This window comes from Lissotriton helveticus, chromosome 7, assembly GCF_964261635.1.
Source record: "Lissotriton helveticus chromosome 7, aLisHel1.1, whole genome shotgun sequence".
Classification (NCBI taxonomy): domain Eukaryota; kingdom Metazoa; phylum Chordata; class Amphibia; order Caudata; family Salamandridae; genus Lissotriton; species Lissotriton helveticus.
In genome coordinates, this window is record NC_136068.1 from 910,435,945 (window position 1) to 910,454,331 (window position 18,387).

Genomic DNA, 18,387 nt, shown 5'->3' on the forward strand with positions numbered 1-18,387 from the left:
GTTTGTTGGGCCCAAGCGCTAAGAATAGTTTCTTTAGCTGTGCACAGGAGGTGGGATATCAGTTTGCCTAGAGTACCCTACAGCTGATAAATATCTGCTATAGTGGGCCCCAATAAAGTCACCTCGGAGCATCTAGTCAGTTCTAAAGCAGTGATTTGTTACATTGTAGATAATATTAAGGTCCAGAAGAGATGTATCTTGGAGCAGGACCATAGTTCGTGGTAAGGGATCCCTCCGCGATACATTCCCTGCAGCAGAGAGGTCTCACCTCTTTCTTCATTTAGGGTAGACATGTAGAATGTAGTCCACTGATATATTATTTCATCTATGGTTCAATCAATCAATCAATCAATCAATCATTTGTAAAGCGCACTACATACCTGCGAGGGTCTCAAGGTGCCGGGGAGGGGGGGAGCCTGCTACTGATCGAACATCCAGGTCTTGAGTATCCTCCTGAAGGTCAGCAGGTCTTGGGTCTGTCGTAGGCTCAGTGGGTGGGTGTTCCATGTCTTGGCAGTGGGGTGGGAGAAGGATCTCCCGCCGGTTGTTATTCTTTGGATGAGCGGGACGGTGGTGAGTGAGAGGTGGGCGGAGCGTAGCTGGTGGTTGGGGATGTAGAAGGAGAGCAGTCTGTTGAGGTAGGCTGGGCCGGTCTTGTGGAGTGCTTTGTGTGCGTGGATAAGGAGCTTGAAGGATATCCTTGTTGATGGGGAGCCAGTGCAGGTTTCTCAAGTGGGGGGTGATGTGGCTGTGTCGTGGTACATAGTGGATCAGTCATGCCGAGGCTCTTTGGATGCGTTGTAGTCGTTTGATGAGCTTGGTCGGGGATCCAGCCTAGAGGGCATTTCCGTAGTCGAGTGTGCTGCTGACAAAAGCCTGGGTGACTGTCTTTCTTGTATCTGTCGGGATACATCTGTTGATCATGCAGAGCATGCGGAGGGTGTTGAAGCAGGAGGAGGAGACAGCGTTGACTTGCTTGAACATTGAGAAGGTTGAGTCAAGGATGATTCCCAGGTTGCGTGCATGGTCGGTGGGTGTCGTGGCTACCCCCAGTGCCGTCGGCCACCAGGAGTCGTCCCAGGCTGAAGGGTTGGAGCCTATGATGAGGACCTCCGTCTTGTCCAAGTTCAGCTTCAGACGACTGATCTTCATCCAGTCGGCGACGGCCTTTACTCCTTCGTGGAGGTTGGCTTTGGTGGTGATGAGGTCCTTGGTGAGGGAGAGGATCAGTTGAGTGTCGTCGACGTAGGAGATTATGTTGAGGTCGTGCTGTCAGGCAATGTGTGCGAGCGGGGCCATGTAAATGTTGAACAGTGTCGGGCTGAGGGAGGATCCTTGGGGTATGCCGCAGATAATCTCTGAGGCTTTGGAACGGAATGGGGGAGGCGGGCGCTCTGGTTTCTGCCGGAGAGGAAGGAGGTGGTCCATTCCAGAGCCTTGTCTCGGATCCCTGCGGCGTGGAGGCGTGCGCGTAGAGTGCTGGTGCTGTGGCAGATAGTGTCAAAGGTGGCCGAGATGTCCAGGAGGATGAGTGCTGCGGTCTCACCATTGTCCAGCAGGGTCCTGATGTCGACGGTGGTGGCGATGAGGGCAGTCTCGGTGCTGTGGTTGCTGCGGAACCCTGACTGGGAAGGGTCCAGGATTCTGTTTTCTTCAAGGTATCAGGTTAGCTGTCTGTTGACTATTTTCTCGATGACCTTGGCCGGGACGGGGAGCAGAAAGATGGGCCGGAAGTTCTTGAGGTCTCTTTGATCTGCCTTAGGTTTTTTGAGTAGGGTGTTGATCTCAGCGTGTTGCCAGCTCTCTGGGAAAGTCGCAGTCTCGAGGGAGAGATTGATGACGTTGTGCAGGTGGGGTGGGATGGAGCTGCTTGCTTTGTTGAAGACGTGGTGCAGGAATGGGTCTGACAGAGAGCCGGAGTGGATTGTGCTCATGGTCTTGATGGTGTCATTGACGCTCACACTGGCCCAGGCTAGCAGGGGATCATGGTTGATGGTGTGTGGAGGGTCTGCTGTGTACTTGTCTGTTGGGGCTGTCTGGGTGTTGAAGCTGTCGTGGATGTCTGCTATCTTGCGGTGGAAGAAGGTAGCGAGGGAGTTAAACTGGGCTTGCGATGGCGGGATGTCGTTGGTGTTGGAGCTGGGGTTGGAGAGTTCCTGCACAATGTTGAAGAGCTCCTTGCTATTGTGTGCATTGTTGTCAAGGCGGTCTTTGAAGGAGGTCCTCTTGGCCACCCTGATGAGGTGGTGATGGTTGAGGATGGCATCCTTGTGTTCTGCGTGGCTGTCCAGAGTTTGGTTACTGTGCCATTCCTTCTCTAGTTTCCGGCAGGCTTGCTTGGAGGCCAGGAGTTCTGGGGTGAACCAGCTGGCCCTCTTGCTGGTGTCTCTGTGTGTGGGTTTATTCAGCAGGGCGAGGGTGTTGGCGCAGTCCTGGATCCAGCGTCTTAGGCTGTGGGCAGCGTCGTCGGTGTTGGAGGGTTTGATGGGTGGGCTGAGAGCGAGGTTTGCATGTAGGTGGTCTTAGATGATTATGCTCCGGCAGCGGCGGGGGATCTGTTGGGTGAGGTGGTGTGTGGTGGGTTTCTGGAAAGCGAAGTGGATGCAGCGGTGGTCGGTCCAGAGGAGTTTGGTGGTGTGACTGTCAGAGACGTGCGGGATTGAGGAGAAGACGGGGTCGAGCCTGTGTCCGGCAGAGTTGTTGGGCGTTGTGACGAGTTGCTTCAGTGCGAGGTTGGCGAGGTTATCGATCAGGGTTGTAGAGTTTTTGTCATTGTTGTTCTCAAGGTGAAAGTTCAGGTCTCTGAGGATGATGTAGTCGGTGGAGGTCAGGTCATGCGTGCTGATGAAGTCGGCAATGGAGTCGCTGAACTGGGGAAGGGGTCCCGGGGTCAGTAGACGAGGGTGCCTCTGAGGGTGGAGTTAGGGTCTGTGTGGATTTGGAAGTGCATGTGTTCTGCGGTCCTGAGCGCGTCGTTGGTGCTAGTCAAGACCCTGATGCTGTTCTTGTGGACGATGGCGATTCCTCCTCCGACTCCGTTGGTGCGGTCTCTGCTGGTTATCTTGTAGCCGTCTGGGATGGCTATGGCGATGTTGGGTGTGGAGGAGTCATTCAACCAGGTCTCTGTCAGGAAGGCGACATTCGGGGATGTTGTGTTGTGCAGGTCCCAGAGCTCGACGGCGTGTTTGCGCGCGGAGTGGGTGTTCAGTAATATTCATTGGTGGTGGTTAAGGTCTTTCTTGCCGAGTGATTCGTCGGCTCTGAGGCTGGTGTAGCTGCAGTTCCGGCAGGTGAAGGGACCGTGTGTGCATTTTGGAGCAGCCTTGAAGCAGGTGTCGGACCGTCTGGATTTGAGAGCGTGCAGAGTGCTGGCGTCGCAGTGGCGGCGGTTATCGTGGCGGGTGCAGGGGCCAGAGGTTCTGGCTCCGGGTGCGGTCCAGGCACGGACGGGTGCAGACGGGCTTCCCTTAGGCACGCCTGCGGCGCGCCAGCTGAGCGCGGCCGCACAGCAGCTGGCATATATGGGGAGGTGGGAGGGAGGAGCAGCTGGGAGGCGGGGGCAGCGAATAGGCAGTCAGGGGGGCAGGGCAGTGAGGGATGATGAAGGGAACAGAAGGCAAAAGGGCACAAAAAACAAGGGAAAACAAGTGTCACAGAAGACAAGAGGGCACAGAAATACAGAGAAAAAAGAGTGGCACAGAAGGCAAAAAGGGCACAGAAATACAGGAAAAACGAGTGTCACAGAAGGCAAGAGGGCACAGAAATACCTGGAAAAAAACGAGGGGCACAGAAGGCAAAAAGGGCACAGGTATACAGGAAAAAAAAGTAGCACAGAAGGCAAAAAAGGCCCAAGAATACAGGGGCAGCTGAGAAACAGAAGGCAAAAAACTGTCAGAGAGGCACGGGACAGCAAGGGGAACAGAAGGGAAAGCCGGGCTGAGAGACACAGGGGCAGCGAGGGGTACCGAAGGAAAAACCGGGCAGAAACACGGGGGCAGCAAGGGGTAGAGAAGGAAAAACTGGGCAGAGACACGGGGGCAGCGAGGGGTACAGAAGGAAAAGCCGGGCTGAGAGACACGGGGACAGCGAGGGGAATAGAGGGAGGAAAATGGGCACAGACCACAAACAGGCAACGGGGAAGACAGAACAACAGCTGTCACAGACACAACAGTAAAATACAGGCAATACAATAAAACAATAAAGCGGAAAATGAACAAACCTGCGGCCTACCACTGGCCACCAGGGATGAGGCGCAGGTGGTAGCCTGCAGGTGGTGGAGGGCATCGAACTTCCTCAGCAGCGGCAGCTGGGGCAGGGACGCACAGGCGGTGCTGTGCGGAGGGGAAGCGACCTACCTGGTGGGATCAAGGGTCGCGGCCGGCCTATATGGGAGGTGGAAGGGAGGAGCAGCTAGGAGGCGGGAGGTGGGGGCAGCGAATGGGCAGTCAGGGGGGCAGGCCGCAGGGGACACAGTGGCGAGGGCGGTGAGGGACGATGAAGGGGACAGAAGTCAAAAGGGCACAAAAAACAAGGTAAAGCGAGTGGCACAGAGGCAGAAAGGGCACAAGATTGAGGGAAAACGAGTGTTACAGAAGGCAAGAGGGCACAGAAATACAGGGAAAAAACGAGTGTCACAGAAGGCAAGAGGGCACAGAAATACAGGAAAAACGAGTGCCACAGAGGCAAGAGGGCACAGAAATACAGGGAAAAAATGAGTGTCACAGAAGGCAAGAGGGCACAGAAATACAGGAAAAACAAGTGTCACAGAGGCAAGAGGGCACAGAAATACAGGGAAAAAACGAGTGGCACAGAAGGCAACAAGGGCACAGAAACACAGGAAAAACGAATGTCACCGAGGCAAAAGGGCACAGAAATACAGGGAAAAAATGAGTGGCACAGAAGGCAAAAAAGGGCACAGAAACACAGGGAAACGAGTGTCACAGAGGCAAGAGGGCACAGAAATACAGGGAAAACGAGTGTATGGTTCCTTCCCTCCTGAGTGCAAGGCATAGCATTAGCACAAATCAGGATTTCCTCCCATCGGCCATCCTCTGGAGTAATGCTTAGCTCCTATACTCAGGTACGCTGGAATGTGTGTTTGGTGGGGCCTCATGCAGGAGGCACTTTTCAATGGGTGTAAGGGCTCTCGCCCCCCTTACTTGGGTATTTCTGGTGTATAGTAGCCAGTGGTGTAATTGTAGTTAGCGGTACTCTTACTTAAGGTGTTCAAACTATTTGATGGACTCTTGTATGATCATGTCTCTTAATGGTTATCTACCTACCTCCAGCCATTATCGTACAATGTTCTGGTCAGTATGGGTGTGAATTCATGTTTAGATGTGGACCATTTTTGTCCAGTGGGTCACAGTTGTCAGGGGATCTCCCACGGAGTTCCTTGCACCATTGTATGATCAGTCATGTACAATCCTTTCTCAGTTTCTCTTTGTGTCCAGTGGATGAGGTAGCGCATATGTAATGCAGAATAGTAGTGGTCTAGGTTAGGAGTTCCCAGGCCCCTGATCTTGAGTGTAGTGAGCCCTGCTTTCGACTGATTCTTTCTGCCTTGCCCCACCATATAAAGATGACACAGATCAACTGGTGGTCACCTATGTAGTCCTTGGAACTCTGAGAGTGAGGGTAATATTTTAGGCAATTTCATTATTCACACTCGGCTATTCTCCCAAAAAGTGAGATGGATTTATGTTTCCAGCCTGACAAACACGACTTACCTAGGTGTGCCAGTGGGTGGGGGTTGGTGGTAAGCAGCAAAGTGAACACATAGGCATGCGCACCCCAGTCCAAACACACCATCTAGATGGGCCCAGTAATTGACGGTCCTCAACTGAAACTGCAAGGACCATAGGGGCAACGAGAGTCAAGGAGGCATATGTTCATCTGAAGGCTGTCTCACAGAGGTGCGATATCTATCTTCAAGGGCAGCAGGCAAGGAGAACCAAACAGTTTGAGCAAAGCACTGCTGGATCCCTGTAACTCATCTTCAGGTGACTGATCACCTCTAACTTTGAGGATAGTGAACAAATACATGGATTAGGCTAGGAATTTCTTTGGATTTATTTAGCACATCCATCTTTTTCATCAGGATGGGGCAATGTCCTTTTGTTTGGCTTCCCAGAGAACACACTGGTCCTCCTCAAAGGCATCCTGCACACCACATCAATTGCCTGAAGAAAATGACGACATCTACCTAAACATCACAGAACTCGAAATCACTTGAAGAATCACGAAACAATTATCAATTATCATGTTGACAACATTATAACCGCCAATGGCCCTCGGCATACAAGCCATCAGGACATCATTAGACATGAAATGAAAAGTGCAAATATATACAAATACATGGCAACAGCCTTTCACCAGTTATGCACTCAAGATTCTGTACATCCTCCCCATATCCATTGATAGCATTCCAACCCTGATTCAATTTACAACAGAGATGAAGACGCACCTCTTTAATGATACTACATTGCAACATAGGAAGAGTCCATGTTTGCTTTCAGAAGACAGCCACCCTCCAATCACACTCATTGGCCGTATATTTGCCACTGACGATCTAGAGTGTTCTACTGCCCTTTGGCTTGGTACACGCTATACAAATACTAAATACTCACAGCCACCATGACTGAAACTATAAGTTTAAGCCACGATCATGTTCTGTTTGGCAAATTCTTTCCCTTTGAATACGTGTCTAAACACCCTTTGATTACCTATCAGAGCTTTCTATGACTACCCTATTTAAGCAATAATTATTTTTTAATGATGATGTAAGTTAAATTTAGGATGTAAAGTTTGACCAGATTTACAAAACTGTAGTTTGATCAATCAGAAATGGATGATCATACATAATCTGCCCTGCTTAACCATTGAAACAATACCAGTTTACCTATATAAACAGGTTTGCCTTGCCTATCAAAAGATGCTTGGATCAGGACCGGACTGACTACCGGGCAGTTTGGAATGCTGCCGAGCTGGGGGCTAATTTAATTGCAGTGGGAGCAGATTTCGTTCATGGAGACCTGCGTGTGCTTCGAAATAATTAAAGCAAAACGAATTTCGTTTAGCACACGCAGGACTCCATAAATTAAATCCGCCCCCAGCTCAGCAGCATTCCAAACTGCCCGGTAGCCAGTCCGGCCCTGGCTTGGATTATCTACCTAAACCCGCTCTTGTTATCAATCTAAATGTTCCTTGCTTGGAACGTATGTGTATTTGTGAAGTGTATTCAACATATTTCCCTCTGCATGTGAAGTCAACAACGGGTCGCAGCAGTTATTTGATTTCTGATGTTTACAATAAGCCCTCTTACTCCCATTAGTAATAAAAAATAAGTTGCAATTGTTAGTGCAATGCGATCATTTACAAATGCCTATGGTAGGAGTTATCAGTGCATGGCTCTCCATAAAATGAGCAGCAAGTTACAAACTTTTTACTTCACAGAGTTTATGAATCCTTTTTCAAGTCTTTTTAAGATCTGCAATCTTGGAGTATGCAAAGTTGAAATTCCAAGGACAATTTTACATAAAAAGTTTCTTCGTGGAAACTTTTACAAATTGTTGCAAGGAGCCAAGATTATAAAGTTTACAACAATTTCTAGGTGAAAATGAGTTTCTGCCCACACCGATATTGCTTCACAGTTACATTTGGGGATCGAGATTTTGTCAATTGTGTTTTAAAATTATGTGAAAAACCATCAGATATCGAAAAGGATATTCAAAATATTTCCAGTTAGTGAGTAGATCTATTCAATTCAAATTTATACCAACCTATCTATTGTTTTACATTTGTGATGGCTGGAGAGGATGCCCATCATTTGGATGTCACAGAAAGAAATGCTTATCCAAAATGTCTACATTTTGAAGTGAGTTATAATGTATAATAAAATATAGGGGGCTTACTTATGAATCCTTGTGTCATTTTTGCGCCGCTGGTGCGTCACTTTTTCTGGCGCACCAGCAGCGTACAAAAATGAGCCTTGTTGCGCCACTTCTAGGACGCAAATGCGTCAATATCTTATGCCTGCCTTTAAGACTGACGCAGGCTCTTTTCACATGGGAATAGCTCATGTGTAATGACCCATTGCTGGTGTTTTTGCACCTACAGATACTTCAGAAATACTGATGTATCTGTAACTTCTTGCCACATGATGCGTCATACTGTAAATATTTCGCATCAATGGTGTCGCAAGGAGGGCGCAATGAAAAGTGATGCATCGCTGTTTTCATGCAGCGATGCGTCACTTTTCATAAATGAGGCCCTGAATGTTTACTAAAATGCATTTGTACTTTAATTTAAAAATCGTTCGATGTACAGACATTTAAGGTTTTCATGTTGCAATCCGTAATTTTAGAACAGGAAAGCAATGAATTGAGTGATGAGAAGAGGGGAGGGCGAACAAACCTGACACAAATGGGTGCAAATAGGAAGATTAAGCATGGCTAATCAATACTGCTCATCATCTTCCCATAGCCTACCTTTAACGCACACTCCTGTATCTGGAGCCTATACATCAGGGGAGACCCATTAACTAGTGCCCTTGGGTTGTTCTAAGTCATTAATATTACATGAGATCCTTCCCTGAAATGCTGAAAAGTCTCATTCAAACAGAATAATCGGAATGTGGCAATTATCTGTGAGTTGAATCTTTTATATAAGACTTAAAAATAAGACTTACAATCTCCAAAGTACTCTTAGTAATTTGTTATATTTTCGGTAATACATTTAATTTATCTAGATGTAGCTATGCAGATTGTCTGCTATCTAAATCTCTCTGTGACTTGTGGTATTTTTGCAAATGAAAGTATTGATACCAGCCAGACCCGTAATTTGTGGTTACTAATGTAACATTGCATTGCATCTTTCCCCTATGGAAGGCAGAATCGCCAGGGATATTAGTGTTACCGCACCAACTAACATCAATAATTCTCAAATTCTGCCCGTTTTCTGTGGACAAATCCCATTAGGTTTTAGTTGAACAAATTTATGCTGAAGTAATTTTACTACTTTTTTTCTAATACAGTTCAGACATTTCGGGTCTATACCCTTTTCGGACCAAAGCGGAACTACAACAAAACTGTCACGGTCTAAGTTGAAAATAAGAACGATTAAATGATGAAAAGTGAGCGTCCACATGGACATATTTTTCGGGTAAAAATCCTTCTGCTAAACAATCATGAAATATAGGAGGGTTTTCTTCCTACTACAACCTTATTATTCACTTCTGATTTTAACTTAAGCAAATTAGTGTATTTTTAATGTGAGAAACTGGCAAACATGTCTGCATTAAATGACTTCTCCATTCCTCACACGAATGGAAGTCCCACATTCTCATCTCTAGCACAAAAAATACAAGTTTGGAAATCTGCAATGCTGGCAGAACTACTGTTGTAGTATTCAACAGGTAAGATAAGGGAGAGGTGTGGTGCAGTGGCCTGAGCGGCTGACCCCGGAGCTTGGGGATTACGGTTCGATCCCCGGTGACAGCTCAGCATCATGTGACACTGTGTAGCAAGGGGTGACTGGGGGGCTGTCTGCCCTGGGCAGCACGAGTTTTGGGGAAGCACCACCCCACTCTTACCTGCGGCTGTCGCAGGGTTCCAAATGCAGGGATCGCCAGCACTACCTCACCCCGAGCTCTTACCTGCGGCCGTCGCGGGCCGCCTAACGCACAGGGGTGTAACACAGGCCCCTGCAGCCCCCGCAGTGCAAGGGGGCTGCCGCGAGCTGCAAGGGGCCCTCAGCACAGTACTCAGTCCCAATACCTACAGATTAAGGGCCTCATTATGATTGCGGATAATCCGCATACTCCGGGTCGGCGGAAGCCACCGCCGGCCCGGAGTATGCGGATTATCCGCCGCAGTGACATAGAAGACCCACCGCCAGATCAGGATGGCGGTGGGAGTGCGGTTGGACCAGCGGCGGACGGCAGGTCCGTCCGCCGCTGATCCGCGGTGTGAGGAGGGCAATTTGGTGACGGTGTCTGCAAGACACCGTCAGCCAAATTAGGAATTGCACAAACACATGCTTTTCCGCGGCGGCTTTTCCGCCGTGGAAAAGCATGTGGACTTTGGCTTTTGGGGGCCCGTTGCGGGCCCCCAGGGTGTCGGGGGTGGGGGGTGCACATGGGGGTACCTATGGTACCCCCCAACATTTACATGCTCAAAGCGGCAGGCACCGCGCGGTGCCTGCCGCTTTGTGCATGTAAATGTAACACATGCAGTTTTAACATTGCGGCGGGTGCTGCTTCAAGCAGCACCCGCCGCAATGTTAAAACATACAGGATGTGACCGCCAGGGTGGCGGTCACATCCTAATTTGCACGGAGGGACGCCGCTGCCCCTGCGGACGGTCCCTCCACCTTAATCGGCCCCTAAATCCGGAGGGGGCCCCTCCGTGTGCGTGGCAGGGGACCCCCTCAACTGTCGTTACACCACTGCAAACGCAGGACTGACACGGGTGGTAAAAGGTGTAGTTAAGCCACTGGACTCTGCGCAATAGCTCACTTAATCTCCCACACGGCCCCAAACGCTTCAAAAACTTAAGGGGTGATATGTTTGTTCTTTACAAATATGGCTTATTATTATTATAGATCCTGTGTACCAAGACATGTAATTCACCATAGCAAAGTACCTTATTTCAGCGCATAAGCAGCACTTCATGCATAAAGACTTTAAAAGTCAAGAATGTTTTGATATGTGAGGAATGTTTTGAACAATACAAATCTTTTTTCTAATAAACGCTCTATTACAAAAATTTACATTCTGGCATGGATTACTCCATATTTCTGAAACTTGTCTTACCTCATTGTGTAGAGAAGGGTTCCATCCTCTGTGATGCGGAGAAGCTTGTTGGGCATTGTCATGTTGTGAGCAACTGACTTTTTGCCATTGTGAAAGAAGGTGTCGGGCGTCCAAATTTTGCTGGCCATTAGATTATTGAGACGTAGAACTGTCATAGGGCCTTTGAACTTTAGCCTCTCGTCCTTCCAGCTCTGACGGAAAAATACATCAATAGTGTACTCCTAGATGCAAGGACAGTGGACAGATCAACAATTAAGCAATGTAGTAAAAACAATTAATTAAATATTGTTATGTTAAAGGGTGGGTAGAAGCCCAACACTTTAGTAAATACTATTTTCCATCATCACACAGCAAAATGATTTTCTTATATTTTTATACCTTGCAATTGAATGCTTTGCTGTTTGGCTGTCTTATCGTTATGAGTACTTCAACATATGCATAGAGTGGGCCTTCGCTCACACTCGAGGGGTGCATAAAGGGCTATTTTAGATCTGAAAAGTAATCTCTGTCATCACACTTTAATGTCTTTATCTCATACATGCACTGTACACAAAGTTTACTATGGATAACTTACCTCTGTACCTAGCACACCTATCATGCCTACCACAAAATTTAACTACAGATCTACCCTACCAAACCCAACTCGCCTATCACACTTAACTTCCATATCTGCCCATCATATCTAACATACTACCAAACCTACCATAAATAAGCCACTATACCTAACCTATGATACTACTCTATCATACCACCCTAATATACCTACCATTCCTACTTAACATACAAACGATACATCGCCTACATTGAAACCATACCAAACTTTCTAAGCCTACTCTCCTGTCATTCCTAGCCTACATATAGCATATCTAACTTAAAATACCAGTTTACCACACTTAACTACCAAATCTACAAACGCAAACTTCCTCTTACCTACCTAACATGACCTACATACTTATTATTTCTAAACTAACATACCTAATCTGCCATACCTACCATACATACCTACCTACCTAACCTTCTATACCAAACATAACAGCCCTCTCTGTAACACCAATTTACCATGAATAGCATCTGTATGCTACCATACATACCACACATATACTACCATACATATTTGCCAACCATATCAAACTTACCATCCCTAACCCAGCACACATACAATTCCTACTCACTATACTGAACCGACTATATACTCCTATTTACACTCTTATCATATGTACATACTATACCTATTTAACATACCCAACCTAAAATCACTAGCCCACATACGTAAACAAATACAACTACCTTCAAGCTACTATACATAACGTACCTACCAGACTTACTTAACCTACAATCAAAAGCCTACAATAACTGACCTATAATACCATTATACCATAAATTCCTACCTTGCATACTATACCTATTCTACATAGCTAGCGGAAAATCTAATCTACCATCTGTAAACTACCACACCTACCTTTCATATCTGCTTATACCTAATATACATATCTACCCACATAGCATACCATCAATAACCCAATATACCTAACCTACATTACTAAACTGCTACATCTCCCTACCATGTCTACTTACCATACATACCCTGCAATACATTCAGTTCATTACCTACCATATCTACTTTCCTACCACAGCTAACCTACCACATATACCATGCTTAACCTATTATACATTCTTACCATGCCTATCTACCTATCAAACCAACATATTCACCTTACTTACCATACCTACCTAACATGAACAACATACTTACCATATCTAACCTACCTCATCTAATCTACCATATTACCTATCTACATACCTACCAGAGTATACCCAAACTACCATGCCAATATACCATATGCAAACTACTAAACCTAACCCACTGTACATTTTTCTACCATACCTACTTGACACACCTAAACTATTATATCACCCATACCATGCCAACCATACCTAACCTACCATTTCTAATTTACAATACTTAAACTGCCATACCTATCTCACATGCCTACCTGGCATACCCAACATACATACTGTACCTAATCTACCATCTTACCAAACACAGGGGTTGGGCAAAGGGCTTGGCCACCTACCAGCCCCAGCAGCCAACCCTGTGCCACACATGGCAAAAGGCCATAAATTGTGTGGGGTTGGCTGTCTATATGGAGTTTGATGCAGGGCCTGGTCACAGGCCTTCTCTTTGGCCAATCCCACATGGTGTATGACCACAGTCTGTGCGCCATAGGGGGTTGGCTGCCTGCAGGCAATTGGAGAGAGGGCGTGGCCACAGGCCAACTGCACACTGGCAAAGGCCCTGCACAGGGTAGATCCATGAGTTACATATGCTAATATTATGTTATATATATTATATTATATCACTTCTGTGAAAAAAACAAAGGGTAAAGTGATGTTATAGCTACATATGTTTATAATATCTTACTTTGCATTATAAGGAAACCTTAGAAATTCAATGAAAAAAACTTTTAAGGTATCTCAAATAACTATAACCTGCACCCTTACCATGCACTGCTTATGATCACGCATATTACAAAACACAGGGCATGCTCGGTGACATCATTGATAGCATTACTGATGACAACTTAATTGACCTAATTGATGGCAACACGGTGTATGGTGGGGCCACATGTTATAGTTACTTGAGCTAACTATAACTGCTCCTTAAACATTTATGGATTTATTTCACTGAATTTACATATATTGAGATGTCATCATTGATGTCTCTGACCATGTCATGAGCGATGTATTATGTGAGGTCATAAGCAGTGCATTGCAGGGGTGCGAGTCATAGTTAGCTCAGCTAACAATAACTGCTGAGGTTCACTGGTTTTGTAAGAGTGAAACCCGAGCCTAACTATAATGTCCCTGTAACCTTTGTTTTTTTCATTGAATTTCTATGATTTTTTAAGTAGCAGTTGTATGCAGAGTGGTGTAGAAAGTGGGCGGGGTCTCCAGCCAGCTCCCAGGAATCCTGCCGGTAGGGCTTAATTGAGGTTCCAGGAGGGCTTCTAGGCCCCCAAGGTCCCTCAGCATCCAAGAGGACTTTGTCCCCCAAACAATAGTGTGCCTGGAAGCACATTTGCAGAGCAGTGGAGAAAGGGGGCGAGGCCTCAGAAGACTGCTTATAAATCCTGGTGTGTGGTACTTGCTGGAAGTAATAGGAAGGGGCGTTTGTCTCCAAGGACCCTCAGCCAAGGGGAATTCATACCCTACCTAGTGGTGCACCAGGAGGGGTTGATTGCAAAGTGGTGCAGAAAGGGGGCAGGGCCTTTGGTGACTTGCCGGTCTCATTTCTTTGTTAAGGAAGGGGGGCTGCATGCGCTTCCTTCCCTGAGCCTATTTTGTCCCCAGGGACCACCTCCCCCGAGACTCAGCCTTTTAATCATATTTTATTTTTCAAAATAAAGAGAGAGGGGCCAAGAGACCCCGACTCCCGGGCCAGTTTTGGCCCCGGGGACCTCATCCCTCGGGGCCACGCCTACCTCTAATAGGGAATTCGGGCCAACAGCCCACCTTCCTGGGCCAAATTCAACCCCAGGGACCCCATCCCTCAGGCCCGGCCTTTATTTATATATTAAAAAGGTGGGAGGGGGAAGCGCAACCCTCCTCCCAAGGCAAATATCAGCCCGGGGACTCCATCCCCCGGGCCTGGCTTTTATTTATATATTTAAAAAGGGGGAGGGGCAATGTAACCCTACTCCCTGGGCCGATTTCAGCCATGGGGACCCCATCCTCCGGGGCCTGGTCTCTCAGTTGGGGACGGCATGCAGAGCCTCAATGCCCCCACTCAGTCTCCTGAGGGAGCTAGCATTGCTTTGAGACCCAGGGTGCTGCTAAACATGCAGCTACCTGTATCTCAAAGCTATTTGTCTGTTTCCCTGCTCGCTTGACAATGGACAGGGAAACAGACAATCGCTCTGTTTTCAGCAAGTGAGAGCATTTGCGAGCTTCTGATTCCTGAAAGTGCTGTGGCTTGGTGGGAAGCTCCTACCAACCACAGCAAAATGCAATGACCCAAGGTTGGGCACCATAGGACATTGCAGGAGCTGGTCCTGGGGGTTGGCGGTCCCAAGGCCAATTTATGGCTCCAGGGGGGACCAAGTGCCTCCCTCCAATGTTTACTTTGCCCCTGGGTAGGTGGTGTTCCCTTGGGCCAGGGGTCCGCAACAGAACCCCTTTATTCTTTTGCTCACTGGAGTTGGCATTCCCTAGGGCAGAAGTGGAGCTGTGTGGGCCTCCTGCATTTCTTTAAATTATTTGCCCCAGGGTGGTGGGGGACCCGAGAGTTGGGGGGGTCTGCATACCCCGCACTGTATTCATTTAAAGCCCCGGGGAGGTGGCCATTCCTGGGGCTATGGTGGGGTACCATGGCCCCTGCCCTTATTTGTAATAAAGCCCTGGGAGGTGGTGGGACCTGGTGCCAACATAAGGCCAACGATGGGAGCCTGTGCGTCCAGCTCCTTTTCTAGCCCCCAAATGCCCTCAGGACCTGGCCCACCCGGGGGCCAAATAAAGTCAAAGCACGGGAGACTGTCTTTTTTTTCCCTGAGATTTAATTTCTTTTTAAAATGCTTTTCAGCTGTGGTGGGGTCTCTATGAGACCTCTGCCCCTTGGCCAAGGGCTTAGGGTTTCCCTGCCTGGCCCCTTTTCTTTATTATAATATTTTTTGTGGGAATAGGCTTCAAACCAAGACCCAAGATGGCTGCCTACACTTCCTGATTGAAGTGATGGCAACCAGTCAGATTTTAACCTGCATCTGCAATTTCTCTCCAGGAATCCGCAACCCTAGATATTTATTTTTCCCCTTTAATAGCTCTAAAACTACTGAACAGATTCATACCAAAGCGTGATCTGGGTAACCAAATCTACCTTTCTGTCAAATTTGGTGTAATTCTGTCCAGGGGTTCGGACTGTAATCATGTTCAACCGTCCGATGGGTCCAATGGGAATTAACATGGGAAGAACACATTTTTAGACCCTCCTTTTTTCTCTGCCCCCACTTGATGGATCGACCAGAAACTTTCAACACAGCAGCTGGCTCCACTAAAGTATACGTTTTTAAACTTCTGTGAAGATTCATCGAGCAGCGCTTAAGTTATTGTCAAAACATAAAAAGCTCTTACTATGGACACTAGCTCCCAACTACAACTACCTGCTGGCAGTCTCTTCCCAAACCAACAACGCAGCGGCACAGCAGAGATTCTCCAAGAAGAAATATATATATCTATATCTATATATATATATCTATCTATATATATATATATATATATACACGTGATCAAGGGCTTCAGAGCTCGAAACGCGTTGTGTGTGGGGTCTTTTTGAGTAAAGAAAGAACATTGCCCAGAAAACTACAAGGTCTTCGTCTATTTCCTCGCCGAAGCCGCCGTGTGTGCGGCAGTTGGAAGTGGTTCGAGTGCTCGGGATATATATATATATATATATATATCAAAAAGCAGAATCCATTATTGGCAGAGGCCGTCTTCCAGGGCGGTCCATGAACAGGGTACCATTCGCCCTGCACCATAACATTCAACCACGTTTTCTGTATCAAGAAACGTCACGGACACCTTGGGTAGTTTGCAGTAACTATATTTAATGACTGCACAGCAACGCGTTTCGACTTTACGTCTTGATCAAGCCATGCTTCATAATCGGCGCCTATCCACTCCCTGGTAGGATGACACCACCAAGGGGGACTTAACCAAAGATGGAATGGGACTTCATGCTTACACAGGGGCACAAGGTAGAAAGCAATAAGAAGGAACAAAAACTATTCACTTATATAAATATTCCCTTCAATCATTTGGAATAATTTTGATCCCAAAATCTCAAGTCCCAGGGCAGAGGAGAGATGGAATGTAGAGGTATTTAAAACTATCAAAGCAGAGGGATTTCCAAAACTGAACTTCTACACAAATTTACCATCTCCCTATAAAGGAATTTGAGGCAGGACTTGTGGGAGCACTATTTAGATGGGTGCACAGTATTGCTACAGGAGTTCCTGCAAATTAGAAGCAATGTGTTGCGTATAGAGTATTTCCCCTTGCTGCCCATGTGCTTAGCCAGGGGGACTGTTACGCCTAATGCAGTCTCCACTCTCCTATTACATGAAGACACAGGCTTACTCAGAGGAGGGTTTTATTGGGCAGATGGGCAAGAATGCAGTGAGTTGTGCCTTTGTCTACTGGAACCTGTACACCAGTGTACACATGAGGTACATAAATGGGGAGGCGCTGTCTGGATCGGCAAATGGACTAATAGTGTGAGTGATGTATTTCCATTTTGCATATATTCATTAATTTGTGCACTTATGTGCAGCTTTAATACAATAATATACTGCTTGGCCATTGCAGAATAATCATATTAAGGAATTGGTGACCTCAGTGATTCAGGTCATGCAGATTCAGGTTGATGCTTGGCTTTTGCACAGTAAATATTAGTGGTCAGGAGAGTATAAAAGTGCTGATTACTTAAGTGTAGATACGGACAATTAATGCTAATATCCACTAGGCAATGATTATTTGGCTTGTATTTGACCAAGTAATGCAGGGCAGAGGGGACACTCTTTCTTCAGCTCACAAATATTCACTGCTACTCCTATTTACCATCTCAGAACTCTAGTGGGTGCAGACCGTTACAGATGAGATAAGTTATCACATGCCAAGACAAGACAAGAGAAGACAATCAGTGGTAAAAACATATTTGATTATTGATGAAACAATATTGCTATGCTAGGTGAGATAAGGAATGCTAAGAGGGGAGACGCGCGAGTGCGCGATACAAGATGGCCGCTGACTAGGGAGCTCCGGCGCGTCGGACTCGATTTTATTATTATAGCGCCAATTTCTTGTCAGATATTTGACAAAAATGATGTCGCTTTTTTTCTGAAGACAGTACCTGTTGGTTGTGGTACCTTTTGACGATTTTTGTGCGAGTTACAGCGCTTTTTCTCTATTGAGCTTCTCCTTCCAGCTCTGCTCACAGAACCAGCCAGGTCAATCAGTCAGGGGGCGGAGCTCCTCTTCAGGAAAGGGCCTGGCTTGGGCCTAGTCACTCCCACAGCCCATTATAGCTGCTGCACTGGTTTTACCATAGATTTCTTCTTGCTGCATTATAACTTGGTTCCTACTTTTTCGTTTTTTCATATAAACTGCTGACTTTTATTCCATTATTAAAATGGAAAGTAAAAATCCTATTCATTCCAAAAGAAGGCAGCAAGTTTCACCTCCGCCAATTAAATCAAAGGCAGTTGACTCATCAGAACCTTCTTTATCACTAATTTGAGAGGAAATTCAAGCTCTTCGCATTAATACAGACACCATTGCTTCAGACATTAAAAGGGTTCGTAAAGAAATGGCGAGTTTATCAATGAAAATCTCTGATAATGCCATTAAAATTCAGGATAATAAAACTAAACTTGACTCTTTTAACCCCCTTGTTGCAAAAATATTGCCAATGTCTACACATCTTTTGACATGGAAAATCACAACAAACAATACAACCTACGCATTTTTAATTTGCCAGAAGAGGTTGAGGGTAACAACTGCAGACTGTATTTAGAGAATTTGAT

General features: G+C 46.6%; 1 protein-coding gene across 1 annotated transcript in view; it reads right to left on the bottom strand.

Moving 5' to 3' along the window:
• The window catches only part of GABRA1 (gamma-aminobutyric acid type A receptor subunit alpha1), a 516,827-nt gene that overhangs the window by 202,353 nt on the left and 296,087 nt on the right, over positions 1–18,387 (bottom strand). The window contains exon 4 of the mRNA XM_078650719.1: positions 10,814–11,034. Within this exon, the coding sequence (XP_078506845.1) occupies positions 10,814–11,034 (221 nt within the window). The remainder of the gene's footprint in view (positions 1–10,813; positions 11,035–18,387) is intronic.